Source organism: Drosophila serrata, unplaced genomic scaffold (genome assembly GCF_035046125.1).
Source record: "Drosophila serrata isolate PLE 108 unplaced genomic scaffold, ASM3504612v1 contig_228, whole genome shotgun sequence".
In the NCBI taxonomy this organism is placed as follows: domain Eukaryota; kingdom Metazoa; phylum Arthropoda; class Insecta; order Diptera; family Drosophilidae; genus Drosophila; species Drosophila serrata.
Window position 1 is genome coordinate 945449 of NW_028257126.1, and position 16397 is coordinate 961845.

At 40.9% G+C, this 16397-nt stretch overlaps 1 protein-coding gene and 1 long non-coding RNA gene across 2 annotated transcripts; one reads left to right on the top strand and one right to left on the bottom strand.

Annotated features, from left to right (window-relative positions):
- Positions 1 to 508: 508 nt before the first annotated feature.
- On the bottom strand, positions 509 to 2418 carry RabGGTa (Rab geranylgeranyltransferase subunit alpha). Its single transcript, XM_020957259.2, has one exon. It carries the CDS (start codon positions 2316 to 2318, stop codon positions 786 to 788), a length of 1533 nt encoding a protein of 510 aa, XP_020812918.2. The 5' UTR covers positions 2319 to 2418; the 3' UTR covers positions 509 to 785.
- A 10595-nt stretch (positions 2419 to 13013) lies between these two features.
- On the top strand, positions 13014 to 13681 carry LOC147644139 (uncharacterized). Its single transcript, XR_015271043.1, has 2 exons — positions 13014 to 13506; positions 13582 to 13681. It is a non-coding gene; the product is annotated as an uncharacterized LOC147644139 (long non-coding RNA).
- The last annotated feature ends 2716 nt before the right edge of the window (positions 13682 to 16397 follow it).

Sequence of the window (16397 nt, forward strand, 5' to 3'; positions counted from 1 at the left end):
AGCCGCCAAAAAACCGCAAATCTCGCAGCGCCTCGGTGCACACAGAAGGCGACAGCGGTGGCCACCAGCAACATTGCAGCAACAGCAACAGCAACGGCATCGAATGCTTCAGATTCCATGCGGCAGCTTGGGGGAGCGCTTAAAGTAGCCATTGGTTGCATGTCGGTGACGTGACAACGACGTATTGATGGTTTTCCCATTTATTGCGAAAATCATTCGATAATGGATGGCTGCGGCTTGTCAATGATTTTGGTCGAGTGCCTGGCTTTGCAAAGGAATTTTCGGGTGAGTATTTGTGCGCTTTTGAAGCCAGCATTCCAAATTCAAAATATGTAGATTTCGCTTTAATTTAAGCAAGTTTTAAACTCTCGCATAATCAGAGCTTAAATCTACAATTTCATTAAGCAAAAATACTTTGGCATGTTTTTGTATAAAGTTAAATAGGTAATTCTGATTTCATTAAACTTTAAGAAACCTGTTTCTAACGTGTGAACATTAAATTCCAATATTCCTTGCGCACTTCTTTTTATTAATAAAGAGTAATAATAATATGTTCAATTATGTACAAAATATATGTCTGTATAAATAGGATTAATTGCTAAATAGAATGTTGCTTCGGATTTAATGTACTTGAATCCTGATCAGCACAATAATGCGTGTATAAAGACGCTTTCTTTAAGCACCGAATAGAAAATAAAGCCTGCAACGGAATCTGCCTTGGGTTACATATCAAGCCTAATATATGGAAACCTTGTCTACCGTTCGAAATTTTACATAAAACTCTCTTACAGTTTCAGTTCTGAAAAGGTTTTAGGCACTCGGTTGCCCAGCTCCTCCCTGAGTTTCGCGGCCATTTTCAGTTCATCGGCAATGACCAAATATTGTCGATAAGGCAGTGATGCCAGCGCTACCTCATCGACCAACTCAAACGTTTTGGGGAATCCAGGAGCCTGAGGCCAATTGGCCAACTCCAGCTCCAAAGTCCACCTCGCAGCCAAGTCCTTGTAGTAGCCTTCCCTCAGAGCATCCACTTTCTCTAGCTTGGCCAGGTGCTCCAAGCTCTTCGTGTGGTTTCCTGAGACATCAATAGCTCGCATTAGCAGGGCGCTGGTTAGTAGGGTCCATTTGCTGTCTGGCTCGTATTCCAGAAGATCTAGGCACGATTGTAGTTGCGTTTTCAGCTCTGCGAGTAGTTCTTGGCTGCAACTAGCAGCGGCATGCGGTGGCGCAAAGTAAAAGATACCGTCTTCACTATCAGGAAGAGGGAGGAGATTTAGCTCCTGGTCGGACAGCTTAAGGGTGTATTTTGAGTTCTTTTGGTAGTCGAAGGTTGACTTGGATTCCCAGGTCGTTTTTGCATTGTCCAACGGCAGCCAGGGTGATAGCAGCACCTTTTGCTCACCAGCAACCAGTTCGATGTTGAGTTCATCCAGATCTGGGGTTGGTTTATCCAATGCGATCACGGCTCCCTTGGACCCCAGCCGAAAGGCAGCTATTCTGGGAGCCCTATCTAACTGGGCGCCACTGCCCAACAGCCATCTTTGGTAGAACCAGGCGCTGCTGTCATTAGGATCTGTAAAGGCGGCTGTAAGCACCATCTCTAGCTCCTGCTGCAGCTTCTCCTCACTCATCGGCCGGTCCCTCTGCTCGTTGGGATAGAGTTCCGGGAGCAGCAGACTCCGGTGATGCCAGCTGGAGTAGTTGGAAAAGTTCACCTTGATCTTCTCGGTGCAAAAGTCCAGTTCCTGGGAAGCTGGCACACCGGCCTTCGCCGTCACGTAGCGCCTATAGTCCCAGGTGTGGAAGTTGCGCTCGTCGAACTTGAGGTACTTGTTGCATAGATGAAGCTCCCGCTGCCAGTCTGCCTGGGGATTCTGCTCCAGCGTCCAGCAACGATGGTGCCAGGCATTATACGACTTGGGATTGACCATCAGGCACTGCTCGGTGAGGTCTAATTCGCAGCTAAAAACGGCCTGGGCCTTATCTTCCTGCTGGGGAACTGCCTCCTTCGTGCTCTTTTCCTCCGGCTCTACTTGATCCCCCGCTTGTTCAAGCTGCGGTGGTTCATCTTCCTTGGACAGCCTTGAAAGCTTTTCGAGCACGCACTCCCTGCGAATGTTCCACAGCGTACTAACGTCCGGATTACGCTGCAGGATTTGCACAGTCAGGCCAAGCATTTCGTTGTCCAACTCACCAGCCGCCCGCTTCGCCTGAATTCTTCCCATGGCAGCGCGGTAGGCTCGCACCTTGAGAGCTTGCTCCTTTCGCTTCCGCTCCCGCTCCTCCTCCGTGGTCCGTACCTTCACGCGCCCGTGCATCTCTTCTATTTTCTTTTTAAATGCAATTTGAGAAATATCTTGGGACGAAAATATTAGTCAGCAACAGCTGTTCGGCAAAAGTGTGACCGCAGTCAGTTCGGAGAAAAATACTCCTTAAGATTAAATGCAATGGTTTACAACTTTAATAACAGGGTGGTCAGGCTAGACTTCATCCTGCATGTATTCATTTTAGGTTTATAGATCTATTCACTAGTTTAGAGTCCTAAAAATATTGCATTCTCTAAAAAGCATGGTATGAAGAGGGTAAAACAACAACCAGACCATGGAACCATGATAAGAAAAATACTAAATTTAATAACAATAGCATATTGTTGAATTAAACATTCAGAAAGCAAAAGAAAACGCCATTCAAATCAATTTGGTGGGCTTTTCATCTAAATCCGTTCAGTCGTTCATGAGAAATTAGTTATTTGGCTCTTTTTCAATTATTGTAGTATATATGTATCACGACACCCCCCAAAAAGTAAAATCAATGCTAACATTAAAAAAATTCTTCCGGCCGTAAATGATACAGAATAATTAATAATTAATAAATTAAAATTAGATCTAATCGTTAGATTATTAGAAATTCAAGTGTTTCGATTTCCCGACCTCCAAGCAAATTCGTTTTTGGAGGAATGACCACACAGAAAGTCGGATTGGCGAGTGCGAGCAGAAACACATCTATACAAAGTTAAGTGGTTTAAGGCCCATTGTCACAAGAGCGTCAATTGGAATACGATATTATATTTAACTTTATCAGAACCAACCTAAATGGCATTCAGCAGTGGAGATGCATACACTTTTTTCTGATTAATTAAGCGACCTGGTGTTTCCGCCTCTGCAAGAGCATCGATTCCATTTGACATTTGTAAACAAATATTTCTGTAGTTAAGTTCTCCGCATAAAAACAGTGGTTTCCTTTTAACCTAGATTTTAAATGTATTTAATATTTTAAATCTAGCTTTATATATGTTTAAAAGTTCAAAATTAAATGACGTAAACGATAAAGTGAATTTTAAATAATGATGTTGCCAAGCGTATCGCTGCGGACTTTACCTGTAGGTCTCCGGTATTTAGTACCTAAAATTAAATATATTGTTGAAAAGTGTCTTAAAACTTGGGTACACAGCACCTAGTTTCCACACCCTGGTTCGCGTTTGCGCTGTTTTTCTTGGCGGGGTCGGTAAGGCAGATCTATGTTCGACAAATCAGTGGAAGTCTATAAAAATTTTAGAAAGCATTGTGTAAGCAGATTCTGTGCTGTAAACTGCTTTTCAATTCATGTAGCTATCTGGCAAGGCTGCGTTTCAAAATTAAATCAGCGACTGTTATATATAAAGCAAATTAATATATTTAATAGTAACAAAGTATGATATATATACGTATATATTTATTTATATTTATATAATATATTTACCACAATTCCTTAAAACCGGGTCAATCGATTTATTTCAAATGAATTATAATATGTGTAAAGTTTGTATAGGTTGGTAATATAATAAAACACAAACAAGAAAGGAAGGCACGCCGAAGTTTATATACCCTTGCAGATAGAACTTCGATGACTAGGAATCCATACAATATAAAATATTTATATTTATGTTAAAAAACAATGAAGTAATACCTGCTTTCATTTCATTCACCTATACATATAATATTTTCAGTTTTACATTCACAGATTTGCATTTTTGCTCCACATCTAACGATCGTTTGTATAGCACCTATGTGATATAGTCGTCCGATTTTCATAAAATTTGACACAAAATTTAAGACTGATATAAAATGACAATATCTCAAATTTAATGAAAATCTGCTGAAAACTGAAAACGTTATAATATTTAGTTGTATTTCTTGATCGTTCCTATGGCAGCTATGTGATATAGTAGTCCGGTTTTTTTATAACTTTACACAAAATTGTAGATTAAAATAAAATGGCTATATCTCATATTTGATGAAAATCTGGTCAAAACTGAAGAAGTTATAATATTTAATTTTATTAATTTTATTTGCCAGTCTTCCGACAACAGCCACCGCCATTCTCATTCCTCTCAAATTTCTCGATCGTTCCGATGGGAGCTATATGATATATTAGTGCGATTTTCATAAAATTGTACACAAAATTGTAGAATAATATGAAACGGCTATATGTCAAATTTGATGAAAATCTTTTGAAAACTGAAAATGTTATACTTTTTTTTGTAAGAATGTTCCGATCATTCCTATGGCAGCTATATGATATAGTCGTCCGATCCGGCCCGTTCCGACATATATACGAGTGAGAGTATATAGAAGACTAACTGCAAAGTTTCATTCAGATAGCTTCAAAACTGAGAGACTAGTTTGCGTAGAAACGAACAGACGGACATGGCTAGATCGACTCGGCTGTTGATCCTGATCAAGAATATATATACTTTATATAGTCGAAGGTGCCTCCTTCACTGCGTTGCAAACTTCTGACTGAAATTATAATATAAACAACTTTCGCTGCTGATATTTCTCAAATCGCAGCGGTATATTCTTATACTAAGTAACTTATCAAAATTGATCAACTGTTATTTAGTTTAGAAAAGGCTTCTATCAAATCGAGATATTGAAAACTAGAGTTTTGGTGCTGTTGTTCAGAGCCAAACACTTCAATCTCAGCATGCGATTTCCACATTCCGCTTTATTATGATCAGGTCGCATTCTAACATTCTAATAAAAGAAAGAAAAGTTATGAATACTATGAAACAGTTTGCAGACTTTGAGACAAAAACAAATACTTTCTATCTATAACTTTGATGAAAGTTGTGACCGTTATATAGTATCTGAATGTGCCTGAAGCCATCAAAGTTCAAAAGGAAATTCCGAATTAATTTAAGATCCATTTTACGGCTGTCAGAACCGGATGCTACATGAATTCGCCGAGCATCTGAGGAGAGACATGGCTCGCATAATTAAGCCCGAAAAGTTTATGCTGCATAATTCGAGCGAATAATCCAATTTTGAGTTGTTCCCGCATAAATCAGAGTCCTGAATTCATATATTTATAAAATCCTGCTGATCCCGTCGCCTCGTATGTCCTTTGTTTTGTAGCCAAAGCCAGACGGACATGGTCTGGATGCCCTGACCCCTGATCCCCTCGGATCTCGCACACGAGAAGGGAATAAATCGACATCAACCCTGTCCGCCGAGATTCCTCCGACCTTCACTTTAAATCACCGCCTTTGTTTGGCGTTGTCACAAGAGTAGAAATCTCGCTTCATTGCCGCAGCTACTTGAATTCACGCAGCCGCTCGTCCTGCAGACAACACCCCTCCAGGCTTCCTGACCTGTTGGTCAGATTAGGACCGAACCCGAACCCGAACTCGAATCCCTGTTCGTGCCCACACAAGAACCGCATTTGAGACGCGCAAAATCAGTCATAATATTTCAAATTTCATAAATTGATGCGTATCACATTAGGAGCGACGGCAGGAGCCGCAGACTAACGGTAACGATGCCAGGACCTGCCACGCCCCCGCTCCCTTCCCTGCTCGGTCGTGAATCCACCCTCGGGAACTGACTTTGATAAACGCGTTTTCAGCGGTGGGGGTGGCATTACGCCCACCCACATTTCAACGCGTCGCGCAAATTTGCTGTTAAATAAAAAAGTCTGGGAAAAAAACGAAAATAAAAATAAAATCTTTATATACTTGCAGAGAGAAAAACTACAAGGACGGTTCTTTAATACCTTTTACCTCGAAATGTAATTCTCTTTTGAGAAATAAATTTATAAAAAAAGGATAATTACAAATTTCATTTAGATACCCTTAATATTTATATTAAGCTTGGGATTATCATATTAAGCCCCCCTCATTGATACTTTAGTAATTCCTTAGAGTTAAATGTATTTTTTAGCAGTGCACATCTTTATATAGGTGGGCGGGCATGTACATTTTCTTTGATTTTCCTGCACGATTGATTTTCCCGCTCCAAGACATCGCCTTCGCCTTGCAGAGTCCTTTTCATTCGCACCTGCTGCTGCTCCTTCTGTTCCTTCTGCCGCTCAAATGGTTCCCCGACGACTTGGCCCGACTCTTGTCTATCCCTTGAACTCGAAGGCCCTGCCCATTTATGGGATATCCCAGCTCGAGTCCAGCCTCGAGTCGCTCCTTTTATTTTATTTCCTCTTTGCACAGCCATAAAACAATAAAGGAGATTTTTGTATTCGTATTCGTATGCCAACTTCGAGCCACTCTCGCCGGAGAAATGCTTTTCTAATTAAATTTTATGACTTGCCTGATGAAGTTTCGGATGGCTCTTCGTGATTGGGATTGAACTATTGATTGGTCACGAATGGGAAATCGCCCGCGGCGTCCGGACGGGGCTTCTTTTTGAGGGGATGATCCTTCGGAGAAGTTGGGAAAGAAAGTTGCGCAACGACGACTGCACTTTAAATTATACTTTATCAATGGCTATTAAAACTCTAAGCCGGAATAAATGTTTCTGCATTACGGAGTCGAAGATTTGTGATATTATTAAAGAATAACGCTGACAATGTGAATTGAAGCATAGAAAATCCTGACATAAAAGACACAATGACTGTCATAAAAGTCGATATATTATAATGGAAATTAACAATAACTTTTAAATCTATATTTTTGCACGTTTCCAAACACTTAAAGCTGGACCAAAGTGAAACTATACATAGAATATAGAAACTTTCCATTAAAGTTCTGTTTTAAGCCCTTGGTAATTGCTGATTAAGGCAGTAATGCGTGGAGTAGTCGAAACCCAATATCTGGAGGGAATAGAGAGTTGTTCTTGGATTTCCTTGTATTAATTTCCCCTCCTTGGAATGCCATTAACTTGGCCACTTTCATTTCCACGTGCTGTCGAACTGCAAGTGTTGCCATCGCGCTGGTAATCCAAGTAGACCTCAGCGAAATTCAGTGGTTTCTCTTGGCCAACCTCTCAAACCCACCGCCCCCCTCATTTCCATTTATCCCATCGAGTTGGCAGCCAGGCAAATTTCAGCGATTTCCCGGAGCATTTCGCTGCCATGCTGAAAATTGACACCTAATGCCCACGCAGGAGGAAAACTCTTGCATTCAGTGGCCCATCCTTCTGATGGGTTTTCTTCCACTTTATCTCCTCTCCTCCTTGGCCACACACTACACAGCGAAAACACATTAAATATGCGATTAAATTATAATCATTTCCATTTCTTGTAAGGCACTAAATTATATAAATTGTGTAAAGAATAATATATACTGTTTGAAGTTTTATAATGATAAACTAAACCTAATATAGTAATGAAAAGGATCTAAATGCGTAATATATTGCTATTGATGGTAAGGTTTTATTGGTAAAGTTTTCTATATAATTTTTTTTAAGTGTACTAGCTGAATGTTGGCTAAGCGAATGCGCAAGCAATTGACGTAAATAAGAAGCAGCGCCACGATGACGACGCCTGTAACCGGAGATGCCGCAGGATGAGGGCCTTGGTGCGGCTTATACATCTAGATATATATATATATACATAAAGATATATATATATAGCATACGTACGCCTTGGCCACAGCTTGAGCTTTGAAATTGGAAAAAGTTATGCAAATCTGCTGACGACAGGACAGGAAACGAGCGCAATGTGAAGCACAAGAAGTGAATTAGTTTTTATTTTCTTGCTCCCTTTTCTCGGGCTCCTTTCAGCGTGCAATTTATGTGTGACACTGTGAGGGTGTGTGTAAGTGTGCCCGTGTATGTGTGTGGGCAGGACTTGGCCAGGATCCTGTCCAACTGTCGATTCCTGTGTGCGCAATTATAATAATTGCAATAATAACAACAGCAGCATCTAAGCAACTCTGGTGGCATGCAACGTGACAGCAGGAGCCGACAGGGGGGCAGCGCCCAGTCAAAGAAAAAACCAAGGGGCGGGAGGCAGTACACTCAGAGAAATGAAATTTGAAACAAAAGAAGAAGAAGATTTTACATTTAATACTAACTAGAAGTTAATGCTTAGATTACGTTTTAAAAATGATACATAGTAATCACATTAGCATTAGGATAGTATCAAAGCCCTATATCTTTAGGTATTTCTATTAAGTTGGTTTAATAATTACTATCAAACGAAGTTATTAAAAATAAATTGGTAAAGAAAATCCTTTTTCCAGGTAGTTTTAAAATTATATTGTAAATAAAATCAAAATTCGATCTTAGCAGAAGAATGTTGTTTCAGTATTCATATCCTTGCAATCTGCTGTCAAAAGTGCCATCTATTTTCTGACAGTGCTCCAGGAAGGGGCGAGTTCCGGCCAGCATCTGTGTGCGTAAATCGCTTCGTTGTTTACCGAGGGCATTAAAGGCTTTGCTGCCGCACGGCTCAAGGCTCAAGGCTGAAGGATTCCGCCTGGCTCACACAACGTGCCTAAATAAATAGCCCGGACATGGCAGGACCGCCCAAAAGAATATCCGGCCGACTCGGGCTCAGGTTCAGAGGCAGGCAGGCTTTAAATTCCCCGTTCGTTGTCCTAATTACAATGGCCAACGCTTGGCTGGCTCTGACAGCACTTACCGCTCCGCAGGATCTCTGTCCTCGACGCGCTTAATGCCAATTAAGCGCTGAGCCAGCACCCCTCGCCTCCCCTAGAGGCAGAGTCACCCTCTGCTGTTTACATTCCGCTTTTATATTTCGCATTTCATTGATTCGACAGTATTTTGAATATTTTTGATTCTCGCCGGATTACTTTTGCCGAATGTCCCTTAATCGGCAATCTGAGTCAGTCTCCCAAGGACGACGCCTCGCATTTCCGTTGCCAATACAAATAGTTCTCCTTAATTAGATTTTGTGCCGCCCGTTTGGGTCAGTGGGACTTTGTTGCCCTGACGATGTCCGTGGAGGGTCGAACGTGTTCTCGGTATCTCGTTTATTTTGATAAAAGTATATTCAAGTAATTGAAATTCGATAACGAGGTGCGCATGGGAAACTTTGCCATGACATCGCAATATTGGATTTATTTTGCCACACAGCTGGCTTCTTTCATCTTGAACAAGGCGATCCAGATAGGTTTCATTTGGTATATTAAAATTACAAAAGAATATTCTTCTAATTATAATCAAGTCAAGAGGAGATACTACGTAAATGTATTATTTATTTAAAATGTTAATAAATGGGAAATTTAAGAAAGAAATATAGTTATGACTAACCTGACGTATTTCGCATTCTGATTTAAATATCCTTTACATCCTGAATTAACACTTTGAGTCTCACAGCAAGTGCACCATGGGAACGGGTAATATCTGCAACCATATTGCTCCTGCCTTACCCTGAAGGATCGTTCCCAGTGTTCTGCTAATTGATCAGGGTACCAAGTTAATCGGAGTCCGGAGCCACTGCTACTTAATTTCCCCCACTTTATCTCTCTCCGTGCCCGACTACCGGCTGCATCCATTGACTGATTAAACTCCCTGCCATGCCCCACCATCTGCAGCTCTGCAACTCTGCAACTCCGATGGCATATGCTGGAAATCCGAGACAAAAGCCCATGAAAAAATATCGAAAATAAAAAATTGAAAAGCAACAGAAACAAAAAGGCTGCAAAGGAGATGCCATGCCGCCAGCCAAAGATCAAATGGCGCAAATCTCGCAGATACAAAGATACTTTTGGACTGCGGTTTGCGGATTGGGCTGGGCCTCGGCTTCAGCTTCAGCTTCAGCTGGATGGCTCTAACCACAGCGAGGGGTCGGGGTCGCATCGCATCGCATCGCACCAGCGTTTCAGGCAGCCAAGTTCAAATTTTTAACCACACCATGGCAACGGTACACGGCACATAATTTGAACTTAAAAGCTGCCCAGCAACTGGTTAGGAGGGACGGATCGGACAGGGGCAGGGGCACACGGGTCCGCCGGGGGTTGGCCTTTTGTATCTGCAATTTCTTTAACGCAAAAGACGTAAAGAATAATAATAGTATGAAATTATAAATGGTTCGCTCTGGGTCGGGGTTTCTGATCCCCAGTCTTTCGGGTCTGTTCCCGAAACTGTCCCTGTCGGCTGTTGGCTCTCTCCGCGCCCTCTTACTTTGCTTTGTTTGCTTTATGATACGGCTTTTCTAGCTACACGAATCGTGTTTTCACTAAGTTTGCACCGAGAGAAAATGCTATGGCTTGGAAATCTCGATATAAGATAATAAATTCATTTTACATACTCGAGAACGCCGAGTAAGAGAGATTGAATGATAAGGATTGAAATATAAGGATTTATTTTACTCTTTCCAATGGTTCAATTTTACTATAGAAACTTATTTTAATGGATATTTAATGTATCTTTAAAAATACGTCTAAAAATAGTTCAGCATAACGTAGTTTGGAAGCTATCTTTAATCTATCTTTAAGGTAAGAAGTCTATTTTCTTGATGACATGTTTGAGGATAAAATTGCTTTAATGGTGTAGTTAAAAAGGTAGTTTAATGTAGTGACTTCAACAGACTAGACGTGTATGTAGATACTTTTTCTCGCAGTGTTCTGTCAGTTGGATGAGCTCTTTCCGCTCCCCCTCGCCCAAAAGCTCGACGTCCTCTCCGTGAGCATGCCGATGATTATTATGTATGCTTAAATTCTATGCACGTACCGGCACTGAAGCTTATCTGTATCGAATATGATTAAGTGCGCTGCGCTGCCTCTCGAGCGGAGTCGCAGGCCTCGAACTCGGAGTCGGAACTCGAGCTGGCACTGGCACTGGCACTCGTCTAGGCAGGGACCAGAAAACCAGAACCAGAGCCAGAAAAAATGCAAAGCCCAAGAGCGGACCGGGCCTGGGTCCAGGGAAAGGCATGGAACTCGGCCAGGCCTGAACGTGCAACATTGAAAAGGGCACAAAGGAGCGGGCCCAGCGCTTAAGTAAACACAAACAATTGCAGGCGGCAGCACCAGCATTCAACATTCAAGATCCAGCATTGAGCATTCGGTATTCGGTATTCGGAATGGAAATCAGGCTGGCAGGCATCCAGCCCGCTAAATCCTCGCAGTCATCTTCCCATTTCAGCCTCTGACGGCGGCGGTCCATTTGGCATTTGCATTTTCTGGATAATTCATTAAATGCAGAGCTGCTCCTTGGCTGCCTGCTTTTTATTTTCCAAATTGAATAACACACAAAGCGAAATTTGCATTTCCTTCGAATCAAATGGAGACGAGGCTTCCTAGTATTGTAAATATTTCTGAGGAATTTCAACAATTGCTTTCATTCATGGTTATAAAAGGGAGTCATTCACGGGGCACCTATGTGTTTGCATTTGAATATTCAAATTTCTGTTCATCGATTTTCATCTGCTGGGAATCGAATGAGAAACATTTTTTAATGGAATTAGGGCCGAGACAAATTATGCATATTAAAATTAAGCGGAATACATAAATATATTTTTAATCTTATTTCGTTTAATACCTTTTTGATCCAAATTTATTCAGAGTGTGAAATGCATAATATATTTCACTGTGATAATAATGTTTTTGAGTGCTTTGGTTGCCGTAATCTTGAATATGATTTATAGGTGATAGGGATATACTTAGCAATTAATATTATAGGTAAATATAAGCGAAGTTTGAGGGGATTAAATAAACATACAAACTCAACTTAACTTAATATAATTAACATTTTTTGTCGTATTTTCGTAGTAGAAGTAGTAGTAGATGTATTATGGGTACTAACGAAGTTTAAGGAAATAAAATAGATATACATAAATAAGTACTAACTCAACTTAACTTAATTCTTTAACTTAACATTTTTTGTAGTAGTGAACTACTATTATTATTAAAGGACTATAATCGGATTAAACCACCTTCTCTTGAGCTTGTAATGCCGCATTTGCTTCAAGAAACTCGTTAAGCATTTAGCATCATCAAAGTGTAGTACATTTTGTGAGAAGCTCTGAAACGTTTTACGACAATTTGTAATCAAACTAATTAGTATGCAGGTAACGCAAATGCGAACCATAAATCTGAGGGGTCGGGGCTGGCAGATAAATATGAACGAAACATGTTTGCTAATCCCCCGTTCGAGGGGCGCAAATGTTCGATTTAATTATATTGATGTGATCTCTGAATTTATGCGATCTGCATTCGATTGGAAGTGGCTCTGGACTCGGCTTTCGAGCGGGTTCAAAAGCCAGCTGAGGCGTGCTGTCCCAGCCGAGAGCTGGTGCCTGGTCGACCTGGTCGAGCTGGCTGAGTGGAGTTCTCTGTGATCTCGGACTCTCGAGTAGTCTCGAAGTCGAAGTCATTCCCAGCATGTGCAAATACGCGCCGCTCTTATGGCGAGGCTTCCCATGATTTATTTGATTTATAGCAATTGCTTTTTATATTGCTTGTTGTTCAGCGCTTTTTTCAATTCAGATTCCGATTCCGATTCCGATTCCTTGGGCACTTCAGCTTCTTTTCTTTTCTTCTCTTTTCATTTGATTTTTGTGCTGGCCTCTTGAGAAGGCCGCATTAAAATTCAACTCGTACTCAAGTCGTGAAATGCTTAATACTTGAGATACTTTAGAGTTTCTTGTATTTGCATTTACATTTTGGGGACGCTGGCTCGGCGGCAAGCAATTTTCTAAAGGGGTTTCCATTAGGGGTTGTTGTTCTCCCCGACACGAAGTGCACATATTAAATTGCTTTCGTATGGCGCATTAATGAATCCAGGGGGATGGCTCTGCCTGTCAACCTGTCATTAGGCAACCAGATACCGTACGGCAGATACACAGATACATTCATCCATCTGTCAGTCCGTCCATCCTAACTGTGAAAAGGTGCAAACATCCTGAACTCTCGGCTGAATGCAAAAAAAAAAATAAGAAGGAATTGCAAATAAACGGGGAACCCACTTCCCTGCCTCGGCATCCTAAGAAATTCACACGATGCCGGGGTCCTTGCGGACAAACAATGGCCGGGACAACGGCAACGGCAACGGCAACGGCAACAGACGGAACGGTAAATGTGTGTCGGGCCAGATAAAAACCAGATCCAGATCCAGATCCCTCCGAGCCCGGCTGATGTGCAAACAATTAAAGTGACGACGACGGCGACTGAGGGGCGGACATTATTGCAAGGTGCAGCCTGCAGCTCCTCGTCGCCGTGGCACTTCCGCTGGAAAAAGATCCCAGAGGGACACAGATTCAGATGCACTGAGAAAAACCGGGATGAGATTGAACAGAATGGAAGATATTTTACAAAACCCAGTTAATGTAAATGCTGTGTACATTTTGTTAGCTGACAAAACTCTTAAGAGACGTAATATAACTTCTTTTTACATTATCTAGTAAGTAATTTCTCTCTGTATCTTTATGGCACTAAAAGATACAGATGCGGACGTTCGTTCAAGTGCCAAAAATAAAACGCAGACCGAGATTCCTCCTTTGATGTGTGTGCACTGGAATATTATTATGATTGATGGGCGCGAAAGGAAAACGAAACCAGAACAAAAAGCGGAGCAAAGCAGATACATGCATAGAACGCTCTGGTCCCGTCCCCTTCACATGTTATAAATTATGTTTGCTCGCAATGAGGCATCAGAATTAGTGGGATTGTTCCGCGAGCAAGGATTGTTACTGGGCTCTGGACACACTGTGTTCAGACTCCGGGTCTCGTCCTCGCTCTTAGCCATTTTCCTGCATATTCCTCCACTTTTCGTTCGGCCCGTCATGCGTATAGAATTTCATTTGATTGAGCGCTTAATCAAGCAAACATTAATGTGCACTTATTAATAATAAGTGTTCGGGCACCGTTCTCGTTTATCGTTTATCTGCTCAGTCGTGGCTGACTGAAGCCCGTCGGATGCCCGGATGCCTGATGCCTGGATGCCTGGATTGCTGGTCACGACGATGATGATGACGGGGCGAACGCGAGAGTCAAAGGATCGATCCGCGGACGGAGAATGAAGAAAAAACATTCCGAATTAGTGGGTGTGTGTGTGCATTTGGAAATAAGTCCAAATGCTATCAGCGGGTCTATTTTTTATGAGGGAAACACAAAAATACAGCAGGGCCACTATCAATCAGAGCCGCACAATGCTGTAATCCACAACCGCCCGGAATGAGTCAACAGAAATTAATCTTCCAAATGATCTGGGAACTCGCCTGGCAGCTTAGATAAGTTCTCTAAGCCAAGTAATAAATCTAAGACTAAAAGTTGAAGTAATTAAAGTTGCCTGTGAAAGTTATTTTAAGTCATTTTTAATTTAAATCCAAAGGTAGCATTTCTTTCAAATAACCACATAAGTTTATTAATTACTTCTTCTTTATAATTATTATTATATTCCTTATATATATGTATTAAAATGTTATAATTGTCCTTGTATGTTTAGAATGGGAATGAAATGTCAGGTTATCAGTCAAATATTAGCAACTTATTATTGCAATAGGTTATATAACTAAACAAAAAGTTCTCCTACACTTTAAATTTAAGATGTTTGGTTATAAAATCGTAGCCATTAGCTCAAAAAGGAAGCAAAATACTACTTTGTGTCTTATTTTAGTATTTTTATTTTATATTCATGTTTTTTTTGTGTTTGAATAAGCCTTCAAAGGAATTTTTGTCTTATATTAAGATTTGAATTAAGAATGCAATAAATCTTAAAACGTAAACTTGTATTAGCAGTGTGTTTAACTCTCCAAGTTTTGATACGTTGTTTACGTTTTATTAATTCAGAGGTCGGGCAGAGACAATTAATTAACTCACAAATTTATACCCTTCCGTTTACCCAAGACGCACAGAAGTAGGCAATGTTTCCCATTTAACTTATAAACTTATTTAAATGGTCAAAGGGTTAATACAACTTTCCTGCCTGAAGCCAAACTTGTTTACTATGCCTAAACGATGTATAAAATTATATAAAAAGCAATCATAAATGAAAATCATTGTAAAAGTATGTATATGTTTTATTTAAATATGTAACAAATAGCAAATAACACCGAATGTCTTACCACCGAATTACGCAGGAGTTGAACGTGTTTGATAGCATAACCACCTGGCATTGTGAATCGCTGCCGTCTCGGGCAACAAACATCTTGCTCTATTTTTTCCGCTCTTATCCAATGAATCCCTAACGAAACCAATAACAGGCCACGTTGCCTCCGGACAAACTTATTGATCCGCACGGTGCATCCGAGCAACCAGCCCATCCATCTATTCAGGACCACCCATTGATATCGCCTCGTAATCTTGGACCAGTTTAAGCTTTCCCACCGCTGCGGATAATCCGCGCCGAAAGCTGAGTTACGTCATGCCCGACAAGAACCAACAATAGGCCGACTTCTATATACATACATCCCTACTATATGTGTATAGCCGGGAAAAACGAGGAAAAAGAAGACCTCTCTCTTTTTTCTAAGACCTCCATTGTGTGCGGCCCAAAGTTGATTGTTTCTCCTGCATTGTTGTTGCTGCATGGCAGCTTTTTTATTACTCGCATTATTATTTTGCGTATTATTCGAGCGCTTGCATTCTTTATCAATATATGTGAGTGTATCTGAATGATTTTTGTTGTTCCTCTCTCTAGAGGCAAAAACAGTCGGCGGATGTCGAACGATGGCAATGTTGGGGGAAGGGACGGTGACTTTAAGCTTCTTTCTGTCTGGCTCTTTTTGCATTGCTGAACCGCTTTGCTGCAGGCCTACAAAAGACGCAGAACCCCTCAGACACTGCTCATAGAATTTGTATGAAATTTAAATACCTATTCAGCATTCAAAATGCGAAGCGACAGCGCAGAGACCTAAATACTTAAGTAGTTTCCGAGGGGCTGACAAAGGCGCACAGATACGGACAGATACACTACGAAAAAATGAGTTGAACAAGGCCTTTGATAGATTTTGCTAAGGTTTACTTAACATTTTAATTTCAATACTTGCTTAAGTCTGGTAAATTACTCTGTAATACATAATTGTATACTGTTTTGGAGGAAGAACTCCTAGGAAAGAAACTTTCTTTATATGTTATTGGTACTATTCCTATTTAGGTTTAAGAAAGTGAATAAAGAAGAGACTATATTTTTTATGTGTACTGTTTGTAGAGGAATACAAGGCGGCGCTTTCATATGCAGACACACGTTTTCGTTAGTTACAGCAACAAAGTGGAGGAG

Excerpts from the sequence above, each read along its gene's own strand:
- RabGGTa (XM_020957259.2), bottom strand. The coding sequence starts at position 2,318 with ATGCACGGGCGCGTGAAGGTACGGACCACGGAGGAGGAGCGGGAGCGG.